At 40.6% G+C, this 19,219-nt stretch overlaps 1 protein-coding gene across 4 annotated transcripts in view; it reads right to left on the bottom strand.

The window, feature by feature from the left end:
* Window positions 1-7,788: 7,788 nt before the first annotated feature.
* Window positions 7,789-19,219, bottom strand: part of Cfap97 (cilia and flagella associated protein 97) — a 33,033-nt gene continuing 21,602 nt past the window's right edge. For all 4 annotated transcript variants that reach the window (XM_052162086.1, XM_052162088.1, XM_052162087.1 and 1 more), the window contains 2 exons: window positions 11,742-11,892; window positions 7,789-10,786 (listed from right to left, as the gene is read on the bottom strand). In XM_052162086.1, the coding sequence (XP_052018046.1) occupies window positions 10,659-10,786; window positions 11,742-11,892 (279 nt within the window). In that variant the 3' untranslated portion in view covers window positions 7,789-10,658. The remainder of the gene's footprint in view (window positions 10,787-11,741; window positions 11,893-19,219) is intronic.

Genomic DNA, 19,219 nt, shown 5'->3' with positions numbered 1-19,219 from the left:
CTGCATCAGCTCCTGCCTCTAGGTTCCTGTCCTGACTTCCATTCATGATGAACTATGATGTGGAAGTGTAACCCTTTCCTTTTCAAGTTGCTTTGGTCATGGTGTTTCTTCACAGGAACAATAACTGTAAGACAGCATTTGGCATGGACTTATCATTAATGATCTGCATTCAGTCTGGCAGTAAGGAGGTAAGCAAGGTGTGGTAGGTTGAACGAAAATGGCCTTCATAGACACATATATTTGGATGCTTGGTCTCTAGTTGTGAAAGGGCAACATAAACCCCGTTTGTGTCCATTTAAAGACCCCATTTGTCACTATTTTAAGGGCCAGGCCTGATTTCCAAAAAGGGCATAAGACACCAGACTTAGAAATAGACCGTAAGTCTCAGAAACTAAGTCATAAGATAACAGCTCTAAGAACAGACCCTAAAACCTAGAACAAGATCATAAAACCCCTTCCCTAAAAACAGCCTAGAGATATCCACAAAAATGGAGAAATATCTTAAAATGGGCCATCTACACTGGGCAGACCCATCTCATCAAATGGCTAAACGTTCATGACAGAAAAATGCAGACCACTGACCACCTGTGACCCCCCAACACCCACCAGTAGAATTAGTTTAGATTACCTAATTCTTCCAGAGAGTTCCCATGATTCCCTATAAAAAGGCCTGGGGACTTCCTTTAGCAGTTTCGGACCCTTACATTTGGTGTATGGGCCGGAAAATGCTGGAGTCCACCTTGACTCAATAGTAGAGTGGTTTTTTTTTTTGAGAACAATGGACTCTGCAGATCAGTGAGTTGGGGTGTGCCTCTGTGTGCTGTGTGTTCTTGTGTTTTGAGCAGTCTTCTGTCTTGTTCAGTGTCAGGTGATTTCTTTTATCTGTAAAACCTAGAGGCCAAATGGAGGTAGTGCAAGAGGATGTGCAGGTCCTTCCTGGCTGGGGATTGGCGGGGGTGGGGACAGGAAGGTGGGTGAGGATGCTCTCCAGCCCCACCCAGTTGACAGCTCCATTCTGACCCAGGTTCTGGTGGAAGCTAACAGGTTCTTCCCAGCCGGTGGAGCTTGCCACCGCTTTTGGATTCCTTTCAGTTGGAGTCAGAGAACACTAGTGCGACACAGGCTTTGGTGGAGGCTGGCAGGATCCTCCTGATTGGCAGAGCCCATATTTTGGGATAGGGTGCCATCAACTTCCTTTAGGTTTCTTTCCTGGACCCCTGTAGGCTTGATTTCATGTTTTCTGTGTTTGTGTTTTATTTGTTCATTTTTATTTTCTTGAGAACTAACATGAGACAGATGACCAGCTCCAGCCTACTGGCTCTAGTCCAGTTTCATGTCAAGGTCTGGTGGGGAATTTGGGCCTAACTATACAGTTGGGGAGACTGACTGGTTTTACAGGAATAAGACTTTCCACCTTCCTACGGTCTACTTGGTTAAAGGTGGAAATCCTGGGCCCCCTGACCAGGATCCATACATCACTGTCTGACATCTGATGGAGAACCTCCCTAGGCCTTTTCTACCACCTACCCCAGTGCTCTTATAGGTCAAAGAGATGGAGCCACCAACAAATTGTAAGCCAACGGTACTAGCTTCTTAGCTCTGGAGGAAAACTCCTTCCTGTCCCCTTAATCACCCTACCCCAGTGCATACCCATCCCTTGCAAATGGCACATACTGATCCTGGCCCTGAGAAAGTGAGAGGGAACATAACTGGCCCTCCCTACACTCAAGCCCACAAAACAAGGCAGACAGATTCCACCTTAGTTACACTGACCTTGCAGTGCTGGTCCCCAGCACATCCCCTTTCCACTAATGAGCTATACAACTAGGAGGTGCAAAATCCCAAGTGTTCCAAGAAACCCTTGGCCTCATAGACATCTCAGACTTCATAATGGTTATTCATGAGACCACTTGAGATGATTGCCAACAGATCTTATAGGTGGCAGCCTAGAGACTGGTTCTGGGTACAAATGACCAGTCTGCCACTGTACATGCCAATGTTGACACAGCTTTTCCCTTGGTCTATCCTGACTGCAATCCCAACAATCCTCCTATTGAGGAGAGGACTAAAAGTGTGTCACCAGATGACACTTTTATGAGAGGTCTCTGGAAGGTTGCTAGGAGCCCACAAATATGTCTAAAATAAGACAAGTTATACAAGGTAAGGAGGAGGGTTCCTAGGACATTTCTCGAGAGGTTACTAGAAGCCTACCACACCTATGCCTTAGACCTAGAGACAAGAGAAAATCATCTACTATAAACCTGATGTTGGCCAAAAACTCCAACGGCTAAGAAGATTTAAAGATAAACATATGGCTGAGCCTGTTTAGCAACAGGGAGGCTGCAGAGGATAGACAGAGTAGGGGACTTCACAGCACTAGAAGAGACCTGTACAGTTAGATCTTGTCACTCAAATGGCCAGTATGCCTGAGAATTGTGGCAGCCACTGCTTTCCTGGTCAAGGACACAAAATCACCATGGGGCAAGAACTCATTATAACCACCCCTTATGCCATTGAGGGAATTCTCAAAACCCCAGACCACTAGATATCTCATGCCTGGTTGGTACATTATCAGTCCCTGCTCCTAAACCCACCCCACATTAAATACTACCCCACCTCCACCTTAAACCTGACCACCCTGCTCTGAATTGGGCCTGGTCATTATGAATAAGTCGATAGTGATGACTCACATCCAGAACCTGAGGCCAGACCTGACAGACACCCCCGGCAAGATTTGGAAATGATCTACTTCACGAATGAGAACAGCTTCATCGAAGGAACCAGGTATAAGGGTGAGGAGGTAACACCTCTGACTCTATAGAATGGGCCTCAGCCCTACCTCCTGGGACTTCTGCTCAAAAAGCTAAATTATTTAGGGCCTTGACTCAGGCCCTAAAACTGACAAAGGACCCTTTGCCTACATTTACACAGACAGCTGAAGAAAGGGGACTGCTCACGACAGACAGAAGAAGACTATCAAACATAAAGACAGATTTGGGGCCTGTTAGAGACACTATGGCTACCCCTCAAGATAGTCATCAGCTGCCCAACAATAAATGCTCCAGTTAAACTCTACAGTCCAGTTAATGACACTTAAACGATATCAGTGCATAGAGACATCTCAAGGATTTGAGATGGGCCTTTCTCAAGGGGGGAATGAAAGGGCAACATAAACCCCATTTGTCTCCGTTTTAAGGACCAGGCTTGATTTTTAAAAAGACCATAAGATACCAGCTTCAGAAATAGACAGTAAGTCTCAAACTAAGTCATAAGACACCAGCTCTAAGAAAAGGCCATGGAATCCAGAACAAGATCATAAAACCCCTCGAAAGAACAGCCTAGAGATAACCACAAAAGTGGGGAAATATCTCAAGTGGGCCACTTACACTGGACAGACTAGCTCATCATCTGGTTAAACATTCATGCCATAAGAATGTAGACCCCCTAACACCCACCAGTAAAATTTTAGATTATCTAATCCTTCCAGAGAGTTCCCACGATTCCTGCGTGCCTTTGTCTGGGGGTCACCATTTTAGAGACTAGTTGACTCCCACATGTTGGTTGTTTCTGCAGAATAAACCCTCTTTGTTTTTGCATGATATCTGTCTTAGGGTTTCATGACTGTGAACACACACCATGAGCAAGGCAGTTCTTATAAAGGACATTTAATTGGGGCTGGCTTACATGTTCAGAGGTTCAGTCCATCATCAAGATGGGAGCTTGGCAGCATCCAGGCAGGTATGGTGTAGGAGGAGCTGGGAGTTCTACATCTTCATCTGAATGAAGCAGCAGTATTCATCTGCTAGCAGAATACTGGCCTCCAGGCAGCTAGGACAAGGGTCTTAAAGCACATGCCCACAGTGACACACCTACTCCAACAGGGCCACACCTTCTAATAGTGCCACTCCCTGGGCCAAGCATACACAAACCGTCACACTGAGTCTGGGATCTTCCTTTGGCGATTTTTGGAGCCTTTATAATTGGTGGAACTGTTTTGGGAAGGAAAAGGAGATGTGGCCTTGTTGGAGGATGTGTGTCACTCAGGGTGGTCTTGGCGGTTCAGAACCCAATGCCAGGCCTGGCCCCACTCTTCTGCCTCCAAGTTGTGGATAAGATGTAAGCTCTTAGCTCTCCAGTGCCATGCCTGCCTACTGCCATGCTTTATGTCATGATTATCATGTACTAAGCCTCTGAAACTGTAGGAAACACAAAATTAAATTTCTCTTATAATTTACCTTGGTCATGGTGTTCCATCCTCACAGCAATGGAACAGTGACTAGGACACCAGGTACTTTAGTCTTCTGTCTCTCACTGATAAAATATTTTGAACTAAAGCCACTATGGGCAGAAAGGGTTTATAGTCTAACATTGAGGGAAGTCAAGTTAGGAACACAAGGGAAGAAACTGAAAGCAGCCTTGTTTGCTATTACACACAGCATTACCTCTGTCTAGGGAGGTCACAGCTGTGGCTGGCTCATGCTTAGCTTTCTTACATAGTTCAGGTACCACCTGCCCTGGGAATGGTGCCACCCACTGTGGGCTGACCCCTCCTACATCAACTGACAAGACAATCTTCTGCAGCCATGGCCACAGGCCAGTGTGATCTAAATAATTCCTCCCTTTGGATCCTTTTCTCAAATGGCTTTAGGCTGTGTCAAGTTGACAGTTAAGTCTATCCAGAACAACAGAAATGGTTGGGAATTGTGGGAAGAAAGGGGTAGGGGATACTTATCCCACACCCTCACCTAGCGCCATTAACAGACAAGGCACTATGTGGACGCTTGGCAGAAAAATAAACCACACCTGGCTCCTGTAGAAGAGGATGGAATTGTCAGGGACGATTCCTGACATAAACAAGTTGGGAATAGTTGACTTAGGCTTTCCTAGGTACCAGTCGCCCAGGGTGGAGTTGATATGGTGGAGCCAAATGATTGGGAGCAGGAACGAGTACTGGAAGGTGCTGGGAAAGACAAGGCTGGTAGGCCATGTCTTGGGGATACTAACCCGGGCCCTACCTGCTACCTTTCACCAGCTCCCAATGCTGCCATCCTCTACCAAGGAATCCATTCAGAGCCCTTATGATGTGTCTCCAGAAACGCCAGCATAGACATAAGAAACGCACTTTTCTAATCTGGATGCTTCTTGAGCCAACCAGGTTTAAGACCATTCCAAGAGAAGACAATCAAAATCTGGTGTGACAACTTATAGAATACAGGAAGTCTCTAAGTAGAGGGGTCGTGAGAATAAAAACCAAGTGACCTACAGCTGAGGGTCCATGTCAGGTGGTACAGACAGACAACCCAGGGGTGCTTATGCACTTTGGGGCTTCAGGAAAGGCAATGCACCAGGCAAGACAACTGGAAGAGCATCACAGACAAAAGGAACACTGTGCAGGGATCAAACCAGCCTCAGCGGGCTAGGAAAACACAGGAGGGCAGCTAGCTCATCGGATACATGGTGGGAAACCCTAGGTCTATTAGGCCTGGACAGCTTCCTGAGCTTGGCACAAAATGGAGGACTCCTTACTTCAGTGTGCTTTCCTCTCTGTCTGACCTTATCTGGGGAGCCCAATTCCCACATCCTCTACCTGAGGAAAGTCACTAAGTCCTTGGTGAAATCACAGGTTCAACTTCCTATCTCCTGATAAAATCTGCACAGCAAGCACCTGGAATGCTCTCCATGCAAATGAGGCATTCCCAGTACCTTAAACCCAAGCCAAGGTAAGTTCACCTGAAAAAACCCCTTGCCACTCTCCAAGGTTTATCTATCTATCTATCTATCTATCTATCTATCTATCTATCTATCTATCTATCTACCTACCTATCTACCTATCTCTTGCTTCCTGCCTCTCCCCGAATAAATATGCACAAGCTGTCTCACTGAATGAATATCATTCAAAAGAACTGTTTCACTGAATACCATCTAAAGAGCTGTAACCCTGAAATCCTTGGCGAAGGCTTCCTCCCCCCAGTACTCACAGCTGGACCGAGACCCTGCTGACTAACCCTTTCTGGGCTCCATCCTTTTCCATTCAGTGTGGTAAAAGCAGAGACAGGCACAAGCGCGGATGGGGCTACTGAACAGTATCCATTGTTATTCTATCATTTGGTTACCAACATTGTGCTTGGCCCTGAATACAACCAAGTGTGAAGTTTGCCCCGTCACATTTCTTTGTGGTGCTTCTGGGGCTCTCATAATGCACATTAGTTAGCAAGTAATGGCAGAGGCTAGAGGCATGAATGACTAAGCTTGACATAAGGCTAGGGGTCATGAGAAACTCTGTGTCAAGGAAGTAGTTATGCAAAACAGCTGCTGGAGCCAGCATGATGACTTGATGGTAGAAAGCAGTTGCCATGAATGTGGGACAACATTGAGTCTCATCCCCAGAGCCCAGATCAAGGTAGAGGAGAGAACCGACTCCACAGATTGTCCTCTAACTACTATATATATACTACAGGGCACAAGAGCAAGCAAAAGTAATAATTAAAAAAGAAGACATTTGGGCTGGTGAGATGGCTCAGGGGTTAAGAGCACTGACTGCTTTTCCTGAAGGTCCTGAGTTCAAATCCCAGCAACCATATGGTGGCTCACAACCATCCATAATGAGATATGATGCCCCCTTCTGGTGTGTCTAAAGATAGCCACAGTGTACTTACATATAATAATAAATCTTTAAGACATTTGTGTGAATCACTATGCTTTCTGAACAATTTCTATTTCATACAATATTATCAATTTTTTCTCTCTCCCCTTTTCTTAGGACAAATGTTTGAGTAGTAATTAGGAGTTATGTTGGTTTAGTAAAGTGGTGATTTGTAGGTTCTCCTCCAATAGCCTTGACTTCACTAGCACTGAGTGGTTAGCTAGCTAGGTTTCCAGTGCCAAGCATGGTTTCCCTCTTGTTAAGTGGGTCCAGTTAGAGTTGGTGGTTACTGCTAAAGCACACAGGCCACTACTGAGCCCTCAGGTTTCTGTGCCATGCTGGTCATTGTTGTGGAGTCATAGATGGGTAAGACTGTTGGCCTGGGCACTTCCTTTGGAAGCTTGAATGACACCTTCTGGTACCATGAGAGCCAGTCCTCGGGGAGCAGGCTTCCAGGTTAATTCCCGCTCAGGAGCCTCTGGGCCTGGTGTGTTCAATCAATGGTTGGACATGTTCAACAACCGGTCTGAAGTGCATTGTGTTTTCAGCAGTAGGTACTCCTTTCACCTCCAGGGGACAACTGGAAAACCATCTCTGTCTGTGAAAATCAAAATGTCCTGATATAAGCCCATTTGTGCTATGCATCCTTTATGTGTGCAGAGGAATTGTTTATACACCTGTGGGAGCCACAGGTTCTTCAGGTGGCTTCAGCTTTTTTGTTTGAGATATGACCCATCACCGTACAGCATGGGCTAGCCTTGGACTCACGGTGTAGTTGAGATGACTTTCAACTTCTTGACCTTCTTGCCTACTGGGCTTATGGTCTGGGAAGGTCAACTACTACTGTCAGCCCAAAGGCATCACCGAACTCTCTCTAAAGATAAAACCAGCCAGCAGTAATAACACTCATTCAAGCTCTAAAGCAATGTCCACTGTATTGTAGCACCGTAACAATTTGACAAGATGAATCAAGTCATGTGGTTCACAGAAAGCTGACCAGGAGTACCATTTTAAACAAACTTTCCCAAAGAAATATCACATTTTCAAAAATACAACTACCTGCTAACTTCACTCTAATAGTTTTCTATGATACATACAGTTTTTTAATTCTAATTCTAAAAATATGAACAAAAACAGAATCAAAATTTGGTTCTCTTTAAATCTTTTATTTCTCCATTAGACCAAGATAGTTCTTCATGCCTAAAATATGACAAACTAGAACATTTTTTAAAAAGATGGTTTAAAAGTTTCTTGCTAATCTTTATTCATGAAAATAAGCAACTCAGCCATTACCAGTGAGCTCATTCGCTGTGACGGTGTACAGACATTTACACACTAAGACTTTGGCATTTATGACGATACAGGTTTTGCGTTGCTAACCAGGGCAAAGGTGCATCTTCAGCTTTACTGTAATCTTAATACTTTGAAGTTGCTGCAATGTATCTGCAGATGAGAAGCAGACCTATCACAATCACCTTTCAAAGCTGCATATCCCGGTTTTGATACTTGGGTTGAGCACAACTGCGTATATTACATTACGAGCAAAGCAGAGTGTTAACGGGGATAGCTGCGAGAGGGTTTGGATGGAGACTGAAAGAGGAGGGGAGGATGAGGTAGTAGCTTCTCCTTAAGAAGTAATTTTAATAGTTTGAAACATTTTACAAACACATACTAGAAAAGGAGATACCATTTAATAGAGATGAAAACAGTTCTCAGATCTGTCTACTGGCCAGCAGACCTGCACGCTTTCTAGCTACAGATGCAGAGGTTCCAAGAGTGGCGTCCAAGGCCCAGCCAGCCAACCATACAACAGTGCTAACCCTACAGACTTGTGTTGGTGAGGCTCAAGAGATTTATGTACTCATGACTGCTCCACTGCAAATGCCTCCTAAATCCTACCTCACAGACCCTGACTTACATCAGTGAGTTCTAAGTTTGTAATTCCTACACATCTCTACACAGCCACCATATATATGCATCTATAACATAACATGCTAAATCGTTTTTAAAAGATGGTTGCTCTTTACTTGAAGTTGAATCCTTGTTATCAGTAATACTTAGATAGACTTCTTTCAAGTAGTAAAAACTAAGGCATAAATTAGCAAGGCATAAATTATAATCAAGTTCTAGCTTTATCTACGAAACTTGGAGAGACCAAATAAAATGTACTCATAGGCTAATGCCACTGAGAACATGAAAGGTTTTACATATACACATTTCTTTCCCCACAAGAATCTGCTTTAAAGTGATTAATTCACTATTGGGCAAATGCCAAAATGCTGCATTTTAAATTTAAGTTGTTACAAAAACATTAAAAGTGCAGAGTACAAAACTAAGACAAAATAAATCCTTTGTTTGTACAGCTAAGGGGTATATAAAGCAGTTATAAAGTCTTGTTCACTAGAACAAAGAAATAATTGTTAAAGAATGTTACAGCCCTCCAAAAGCAGCAGGAAACCCCTCAGTCATGTTGTGTTCCAATTGAGTGTGTGTGTGTGTGTGTGCTGTGTGGGTGGTCTGTGTGTGTGTGTGTGTGTGTGTGCTCAGCTTTTTTCTGGCCTCACCATTTCCTACCCTGCTGCTCTATCTAAAACACCGTCTATTAAAGTAAGACCAACAATGTATGCCCTGGTGCTTGCTTGTTAAGTGCAGTGGCCTCCCTGCTAATGAAGGTGAAGCAGGCGTGGCACACACGCTCCAGTGCTGGAGCACGGACACCAGACAGACCTCTCTGTGGCTAGGGAACACTCATATTTTAAGAAAAACATGTCATTGAATATGAAACTTATACAGGCATACTGACAAGACCAGCAACGAAAAGGTTATAACTATGAAACATCACTCATGTTCTGTAAAAGAACAGCCTCTAGGTGACAGGAAACTATCTTACTTTTCATAGTCAACTGTTTCACACCTGTGTCACTAGCAATTCCATGAAGATTAACAGACCTTCAAACGTGAGACTGAAGAACCGTGCTTCTAGGATCCAGCCAAACCAAACCAAGGAAATTCACTAACATTAAGGCAATAGCTTTAACCAACCTGTGATTACTTTCTTTCTTGTTTATATTTGGTTTCTCTAAAGCATTTCTTCCTTACTTTAAGCCTTCTATTAATACAATAAATACACAAGGACAGCGCACACTAACAGTATCATCTCAAACACTGCTCTAACAGACCCCAGGCCTGCTGCTGGTTCTTAAGCTAGGAGTGTTGCTCACTGATCCAACAAACACTTGCTTTTGTTTATGATGCAAATGCTCTGGATACAAACCAGTCCCAAGTCACAAGACACGAGGCTGTTAAAGCCTACCTCTTGCCTCAGAATCCATAAGAGTATTTTATCAACTGCATAAAAAAAACGAAACAGAAGCTTCTAAAGTGAATCCCTATTATGCACAGTGTAAAATGGTTTGGAATGGATAATCAGGCTTTTAAGGAGAAGCGTCTTTGGTGAATCAAGAGTTGCATCAGTACCAGCTGCTCACCCTCCTCATCAGATCTAAATGAGCTTCTCCATGAAAACAAATTTCAAGGTTTTTTCATAAGAAGTGTAACACATAAGAAAGTGATGACTCGAGTTACAATCTAAAGCAGACAGAAGCATGAGGTGCTTAAGTTTACAAGCTAAGCTCTGCGTTTAACATTTACAATAATTGAAAACCATATAGATTAAGAACTATATAGTAGTGAGAGTCTTGGTTTCAACATGGATTATCACCACTGCTGCTTTGTCAGCACAACTGAATTTCTATATTGCAGAAATATTCATGTGTAACACCTTTCTCTATTAAATAGACATATAGCTCCTATAAATATGCCACCGCATGAAACACTGATTTTACATCAAAGTGTCTTTTGATAACAATTTGCACTGAATAACAATAAATTATACTCGTATAAATTGTTGAAAAAAAAAGTATTACAGATGTTTGCAAATAGTTATAGTAGTACAGAAAAATACATTGTTAAAATAGGACCAACAGATGAACAATGTATATCATAAAAAAAGATTTTACAACCAAGCAGTACGAACATTCGGGGGTTTCGGTCTTAGCAAAAAGCCACTGGATGTGTCCAGCACGGAGCGGTCAGTCTTACAGCTGAGCCCACTGGTTGCACTGGATGTCCTGGAAGCGCCTCCTGAACATAAGACAAAGGTACAAAGTGGTCAAGCACACAAGCCTTCATCTGATAAAGTTCAATTCCTAATTTTAAGTGCAGACTGGTTTCCTTCCTCATCGCAGATGGGTCTAACACTCTAATGAAATGATTCTCAATGCACCTGTGCTTTACAATTCCCTGTGGAGCTTAAAGCCACTAAAGTGAATCAAGTGAGACATTTAGCATAGCCCTTTATGAGTACCTGACAGATATTTTGCTATGTTCATGATACTAAATATCAGTTACCAGAACAAGACTGTCTCTTAAGTCACTATAAATACCATGTTTTAAAATGAGTGAGATGACCAGTCAATAACTAAGTCACAAGAGCACTGACGAATTACAGTCCTTCTAGAGCTTCCAGATTTCTTTAATAATGGCTTACAGTTTTAAGAAAAAAAATATAGTTTAGAATCCATCAGCTTCTGTGTCTGACTTTCTGCATGTTGTATACCCTGGCATTAAATTCCTACATCTCTAGGGTAGAGAAGTGGCTAAGTTTTTAACTGATTACATATTAAGCATTAAAAAGAATTACATCTTTAGTTTGTTAATTTTGTAAGGGTTACAAGGTATTAACAAATTTTACAATTGGCTAGAGAGACTGTTTCAGCCACATTCAAGTAGCCTAGCAGTGTATTCTTTAAACTCAAATACTGAAACTAAAAGGCACTCATGCAGTATCTGAGGAAATACTGTTATTTTCACTCGTTTTATCCTTTGGTTTTCTCTCTATGCTACCATTACATTTTGTACATATATGTACACGAAGTACGAAATTGTGCAAAATGCAAAACTGTGCCAGTGAGAAATGAAATGCATTCTAATTGTTAGCATTTTAAATCTCTACTATAAGAACATATATTATACTTTTTATTTAGAAAAGATAAAGGAGACAACAACGAAGTAAAGAAATAACTTTTGATATTCTTACTCAGTGGGCTATAATGGCCAAGAGTAGATCTCACTCGTCGGACAGACGGTGAAGGATTGAGGTAACTCATATTCCGATGGTAGTCCATCAGCTGTTCAGAGCGTTTCATGCCAACTGTTGGCTTCACAGCTTCAAGCCGTTTCAATAAAGCCTTCATACAAAATACCAAAGTTAATACTAGATAAATACCAATGACTTCTAAAAACTCAAAAGATTCTACAACCTGAAATCCACTAAGGGGAAACAGTATAAGAAATTTTTCTTACCTGGGCTGAAGAAGACCTACACCCACTCTAACTATATTCTAAGTATTTGCCCATATACTCATAGTGTAATCTTCTCCCCTCTACAAGGAAACAGAGGAGACCATTACATCAAACCACAAGCATTCAGAAAGCGGAGCTGTGGAGTCCAGTCCTAACAGACTCACCTACAAAACAACTCAAGGCTCAGGGAACATGGCTGAAGACGGTTTGCAAAGACTGAAGCCAGAAGAGAAGAGACTTTGCTGTGAGACTCTGTCAGAGCTATACACATAACAACATGTGCCCAGCAACAATAATAAACACACCAATGCAGACGGGAAAGCCCTCAAGGCCTCCCCTACACAAAAGTGCAGGCAACTAAGAGCAGCTGAGCAGGGCCAAAGTAGTCTTCTCCTGGGAAGGGCACAGTGCTATCCAATACAAATGGTCAGCCCTGGAAATGTACATACAAAATGTTTTACAGACTGAGCATATATAGATTTAGGAATATATATGTATATACATATATATGTAACAATAATGAAACAAGTGGCTATTAATTTGAAAGAGTGAAGAGGGTTTATATAGATGGGTTTAAAGGGTGAAATGGAAAGGATAAAATAATGTGATCATATTATAATCTCAAAAAAGAATTACAACTCAATAATACACTTTCAGAAAAACTCAAATAGTTTTCCCTAGCACATACATTAGTCACAGCATTATGACTAAATGACTTCCACAGTTTGGATGTGTTTCCCTTAGAGGCTTGGTCCAGGCCTGTGGCACTCTGACGTCACAAGGGACTAATCCATTGATTGATTAAAGCTGAGAGGACTACTAGAAAGCAACGGAAACTGGGAGACTGGCTTTTCATGAGTAAGCGGATTGCTGTGATCAAGCCTTAAAAGGATCTGTCTTGTCCCTATTCTCTTCTGTCTGTGTCTCCTGACTGTCATGAGATAAGCAACTTCCCTCTATGGTACCTTCTACCAATAGGTTTCCGCCTTGCTCCAAGTCCAAACACAGTGGAACAAGTCATGAACTGAACTGGTTTGTTCCAAAACAAATCTTTCTGCTCCTCAGTTTTTAATCTCAGATATTGTCACAGCAACCAAGAGGTAAACTGCACGCAGCTCACAACAGATGTGACAGGTGAGTCTTTGAAAAGAGACTGTAAGTTGAAATATAATAAACTCGGTTTCCTCCTACACAGGACATAAAGAAGAGGTAGACAAAGCTGACTACTCAATGTTACACTATTGGAACCCTAACCAACTTAACGAAGTTAGGACACATTCCACCTCATGCTTGAGAGGGCAGTAGTAGCCAGCCGCAGTCACAGCTCACATACAAGACAGGAAAGGTGGTCTCAAGCCGACTCAGTTCTACTGCCCAGTGCTTGTCTGTGCTTTGACCTTTACATGCTCAAGATTCCAGGTAAATTTCTATGGAGAACAATTGTTTTAGCTGCTAAGAAGCTAGAAGACAGGGAACTAGGGAGTGCAGAGCCTTCTAGAGGATATACAAATCAACAGCAAGGCAGCAGCCACCATGAGCGTGTTTCCTTTAATAGGGTTAAGTCTAAATATAAATATTCCTAACTTCATTTTTAAAAGATTTATCACATATGAATATGTGCATGCCTGGAGCATGTATGTCCGCCACGTACTGAATCACGTCCAGCGAGGACAGAAGACGGTGCACGGTCACCTGACATGTTGCAGCAAAGCAGCCTTTCAGCTCCGTTCATTCTTTCTCAACTCAAAGTTCAAAAGCTTGATTTTCAGAGATCTTTGAGAAAGGAACCCCAAGGAGGACCACATACCTCATGGCATCGAGCCACAGATCTGTTTTACTATTTTAAAAGATAGAAAGTTTTTCTGGTGCAAACTTATTTTTATCTAAAGAGTATGCTGATATGCAGTAAATTTCACTTTAAAAAAATCAGCCTCAAGAGTGCAAAAGACAAATTTTCCTTATTGTAAAAACGCAAGCTTGGCAACAAACAAGGTGCAAACCACATGAGGTGGCCAGACCTAGGCGAGCTCCATAGTGTCTGGCCAGGGAGACAGGCAGGTCCTCCGCTTTCCCTGTAGAGCTGGAGCAGCAGACTGCCCAGGAAGTCTGAACAGCTGCAGTGAGTGAGTTCTTGTTGAGTCAGAGCTCCACCTGACTGCAGCATACATACATATATATACATACACACACACACGCTTTATATATATATATATATATATATATATACACACACACACACACTTTATATATATATATACACACATATATATATACACACACACACATTTTATAGATATATATACACACACACACATTTTATATACATATATATACACACACACACATTATATATATATACACACACACACTTTATATATACACACACATTTTATTTATATATATATAAAACCAATATATATGTATATATGTACACACATATGTATAATAATACATATAACCTATATATGTATATATGTACACACACACACACACACACACACAGCTCAGTCTGGGGTCCTGAGGCATGGCAAGCGTTGTTAACCTCTAAGTTTACATGCACAAAGAACCTGAAGCCAGGACAGCTGGGGAATTCATTACCCCAACAAATGATATAACGAATTAAATAATAAAATTCTCGATTTTATAAATTTATCTAGTTGGGTATACACCTTTCTTCTTTAAATTTTAAGAAAACTGCAGTGCTCTTCTGTCAGAGGTAAAACACTAAAGTAATATGATGAATATTAAACTTTAAAATAATTTTCTAACAAGGAAACCCCCCACAAAATCACAACTCAATCTGTGCCCTATGGGTGTGCCAAGTACGGGAAACCAGATACTAAGATGAACATGGGCAGCAGGATTTATCATAGCAGAGAGACTATCATTTATTAAAATTACTGTATATGGGTAAAAGCTAGGCTCACAACCAAAAATATAAAAACAATTATTGAATATTTTTTAAAAACCTGAAGAGAGAAGTTTAAAGGTCTAGAATACATCTTTAAGGAGATGGAAGTACTACTTATGCTAATTTAATCATTACATACTGAATACATAATTACATGCTAACAATTATATAGACCAGGATTATATCACAGTATAGACACTGTTTCTTAGCCAATTATTTTGTAGACAGGTTAGGGCCAGAATAAAAATGAAATAAAATATAGTACCCATAACATTGCTTAAAAATCTCATTAAGTAAGGATTTTGTTACCAGTAATGTTGCTTTTAATTTTCTAATTGTTTGACATACAATAGTATATCATCGTTAGTTAGGTTATAAATTATATGACAACTAGCAGTATTTTAAGTTTTTCTACTGTTTTATACATAATGGAAGACATTACTACTGTTAATAATCAAAATGATAGAATGGTTCTTTAAATTATGATTTATAAAACCACAGACTTGCCATTTAAATCAGACTCCAAGAATGAATTTTAAAATAATTTATCTAAAACTTTGGGGGAGAACGTTGTACTTTTTAAATTATACCTAAGGCAAAGAATGGTCTTTTGTTATACATATACATTATAAAATGAACATAATTGTTTTATTCAATATATCTAAATTACCATTTGTGTGTTTGTATGTGTATGTATGTGCATGTATGTGTGTATGTTTGTTATATGTGAAAATTATAGTCTACTCCACTGTCTAGCAGGTTTCAGGTCTGCAAGCTAAGAAAATTCTGGAGACCTAATGGGCAGCAGTGACTACAGGTGAAAGGCCATTAGAAAGTATCAAGTGTCCAAAAGCCTAGAAACTAGAGACAAGGGCCTCTCACATTTTCCCCAGCTGGAGTTCTACTGAGTTATAGTCAGCTTTCTGTCTGCCAGGGAAGGGTGATAACCTCAGAAAGAGGAAAATACCATTAAGTGAACTATAAGTTATTTCAAGATCTTAGTTTAAGGTTCTGGTGATCCAGTAAATTCAGAGTTTTCACCATCTGAAACTTTTAAGTTTATGAAATACTGAAGTTTTAAAAGTAATCTTAGGAAATTCAGAAGCAGAAAAATTATTTACTTCTCTAGATTTAAAATTCTTACACAAACAGGGGGTTGGGAAGAGGGAGTGAGAGACAGACAGAGTGAGAGACGGAGATACCTTAAAAAATAAAATGAAAAAAAAAAAAAGAATTTCACTTGTTATAGATTCTGTTCGTGACCACTTGGGAGGAATCTTATTTCATCCCTAACACTGTTTTCAAGCATGTCCCTGCTCTTTTACCAGTAGGGAAAAAACCCGACATACAATTTGGAAAGTGAAATAATCTCACTACATACTAAGACTAAATAACACACCAGTATCTTTACTGAACACTTGCTAAGTCTGTTTTTGTCTCTCTGAGGAAAAAAGGATACATACCATGTTCAAATTGTAACAAAGAAATATACCCACCTACCAATCTATCCATCCATCCATCCTTTAACAAGGAAATTTCAAAATTCAGAACTTAAAAACCTTGGTCATTATTTTGTAAACAGTCTTGTAACTGAGGCAATATGACTCAAGCACACCCTCTGCTGGACAAAACTGTATCTCTCTATCCTTCCTCCTTTCCTTACTGTTGCTGGAGACTGAACAAGCAACAACACTTTAGTATCTCCTCTATACTCCTTTGGTTTATTTGGATATAGTACCTAAAGAAAACAAAGCTAATATCTACCCACTGAAACAGATGATAGATCTTGAAATTTAGTAGAACATATTAACAATTTGCTTTGAATTGTAGATTCCATTTTATAGTCTACTCCTCTGCATAGTACTTTACTGTCTTAAGTTTATTCATACAGCTCCTGGAATCCAACAATTTTTATATGTATGTATGTATGTATGTATGTATGTATGTATGTATGTATATATAAATTATATATATAATTTTCTCTATATATTTTATATAAAATATAAATGTTTTAATAACCATGCCAAACAATGGACTTTGTTCATATACCAGCCACAGAAATAATTACATGCATGTGTGTTGTGTGTGTGTGTGTGTGTGTGTGTGTGCGCGCGCTTAAATTACAATCAGCCAGAAGAAAAACTATGGCTCTATGACTAAGAGTTTGGGAACAGGTGAGACAGTACTTGCACAAAGCCTCATGACCTGAGCTTGATCCTGGAACCTACATGGTAGAAGGAAAGAACTGACTCTTCAAGTTATCCTTTGTCTTCACATCCACGGTGTGTGTGTGTGTGTGTGTGTGTGAGAGAGAGAGAGAGAGAGAGAGAGAGAGAAAGAGAGAGAGAATGATTAAATAAACAGAAAAAATAAAAACTGATTTGGATATAAAATAAACATAAAAACAAATAGCAGAAAAACTAGTTGGGAAACATGAAAACTATATATAATAGCACAAAAATCCACAAGTTCTAAGTTTATCAAAAAGAAAAGTCACACTATCTTATCACCAGTGCTGATTATTTGCCGACATGCCAGGACTGTGTGGGTCAGGGCTGTGGCTCTGATAGTGCAGTGACAGCATTTCAAGACCTGGACTTGACCTCCAGCACCAAGGAATAATCAAACAAACTTAAATATAGGAACATCATATACAGGCAGTTGAATAAAGCCATGTTCTGATGTATAGCAAGTTACATTGGAGAAAATACTTGTTTACATATGTAAATTACAGTGTATATGGAGCAAAGAAGAATAAAATATTGGCAGTTTCGCACTGCTTTTAAATTTTCATTTCTGAAGCTGTGTGTGGTGGTGCCTACTTTTGATTTCAGTACTCTGGGAAGCAGAAGCAGGTGAATCTCTGTGAGTTTGAGGCCATCCTGGTCTACAGAGTGAGTTCCAGGACAGCCAGGGCACAGAGAAAACTTATCTCACAAAACAAACCAAAACAAACAAAAAATCAACCCTGGAGGAATAATGGAAGCTGTATGTAGAAGCTGCTGACAGTCTTCATTTATGAATATCCATATGAATATAATGCTATTCAGACACTAATGGGCTGAGATTTTCCACCTGTGAAGTCCAGGGTCTTTACAAAGCTAAGCACACGCCTGACGCCTATACTGGGAAGGTGGAGCAAGAGGATTAGACGTTTAAGGCCAGCTTGGGTTATACAGTGAGACCAGATCTCAAAATCAAAACATCAACAAAAACATGAACGCCAGAATGACTGGCCCATGACCGAGCAGTTCCAGTTTTAAACACTTAAGGGGACAAAGGCAGAGACGTGAATAGACAGCTTCACGTCAGTGCGCAGCCATACTGAACAAGACAGAAGCTGCCTAGAGTGTCCATCAGCAAACGGCATAATCAAAATGTTATACAGTTACAGTGGAATTTTATTCAGCTTTAAAAGTTTTGATACAAGAAGCTGGAGAGACCATTTACTAATGAAGAACACTTGCTGCTCTTGCAGAGGACCTGGGTTTGCTGCCCCAGCACCCCCATGCCGGATAACAATCATCTGTAACTCTAGTTCCAGGGATCTGATGTCCTCTTCTGACTCCCATGGACACCAGGCATGCGTGCGGTGCATACATACATACACACACACATACTGGCAAAACATCCATAAACACATAGAATAAATATATCTTAAGTTGTTTTTTAAGTTTTGATACATGTTGCAATATAGATAAATTTGAAAACACATTTAGTGAAATAAGCTGGCTACAATATTGCAGGTATCTATTCACATATAATAACTAAAATCAACAAATTCATAAAGGACCAGAGGGAAATAGGAATGGAGAAATGTTAGAGTAAAAACAAGATAGTAAAACTCAGTGAACTGTAATCTTGAAGTAGGTATGGCATACAAATTATACTTAAAGTTTTTTTTTTTTTTAAATAATCCAAACCAGATAACCTAAGCCTGAATCTGCTCTCTGCTACCTGCTGTCTGACCTCGAGCCAGACTGTGTTCTACTCAGTATCTCATTTCCTCTCATGCCACACATACCATGTTATACCACATGAGGATTAAATGACCTAACATTTGCAGAAGAGGAGTATAATTGCCAATTAAAAGAGGCTTCATATCCAAATGGACACATGAAAATAAAAAACAAACTAATGTTTGTGACACATTAGTAATTTCACATTTTTCACAAAATATGAATCAAATATGATTCCCATGACATCCAGAAGGCTCCGTGCAGCTAGCTCATCACACACAAGGCTCCTTCAGTCATTTTATGGTGCTATCTTCACTCTGTGTGGAACTATCTTGGGGGACA

The sequence above is a fragment of the Apodemus sylvaticus genome, chromosome 18, assembly GCF_947179515.1.
Source record: "Apodemus sylvaticus chromosome 18, mApoSyl1.1, whole genome shotgun sequence".
Taxonomy (NCBI): domain Eukaryota; kingdom Metazoa; phylum Chordata; class Mammalia; order Rodentia; family Muridae; genus Apodemus; species Apodemus sylvaticus.
This window is presented reverse-complemented; position numbering and strand designations above follow the sequence as displayed.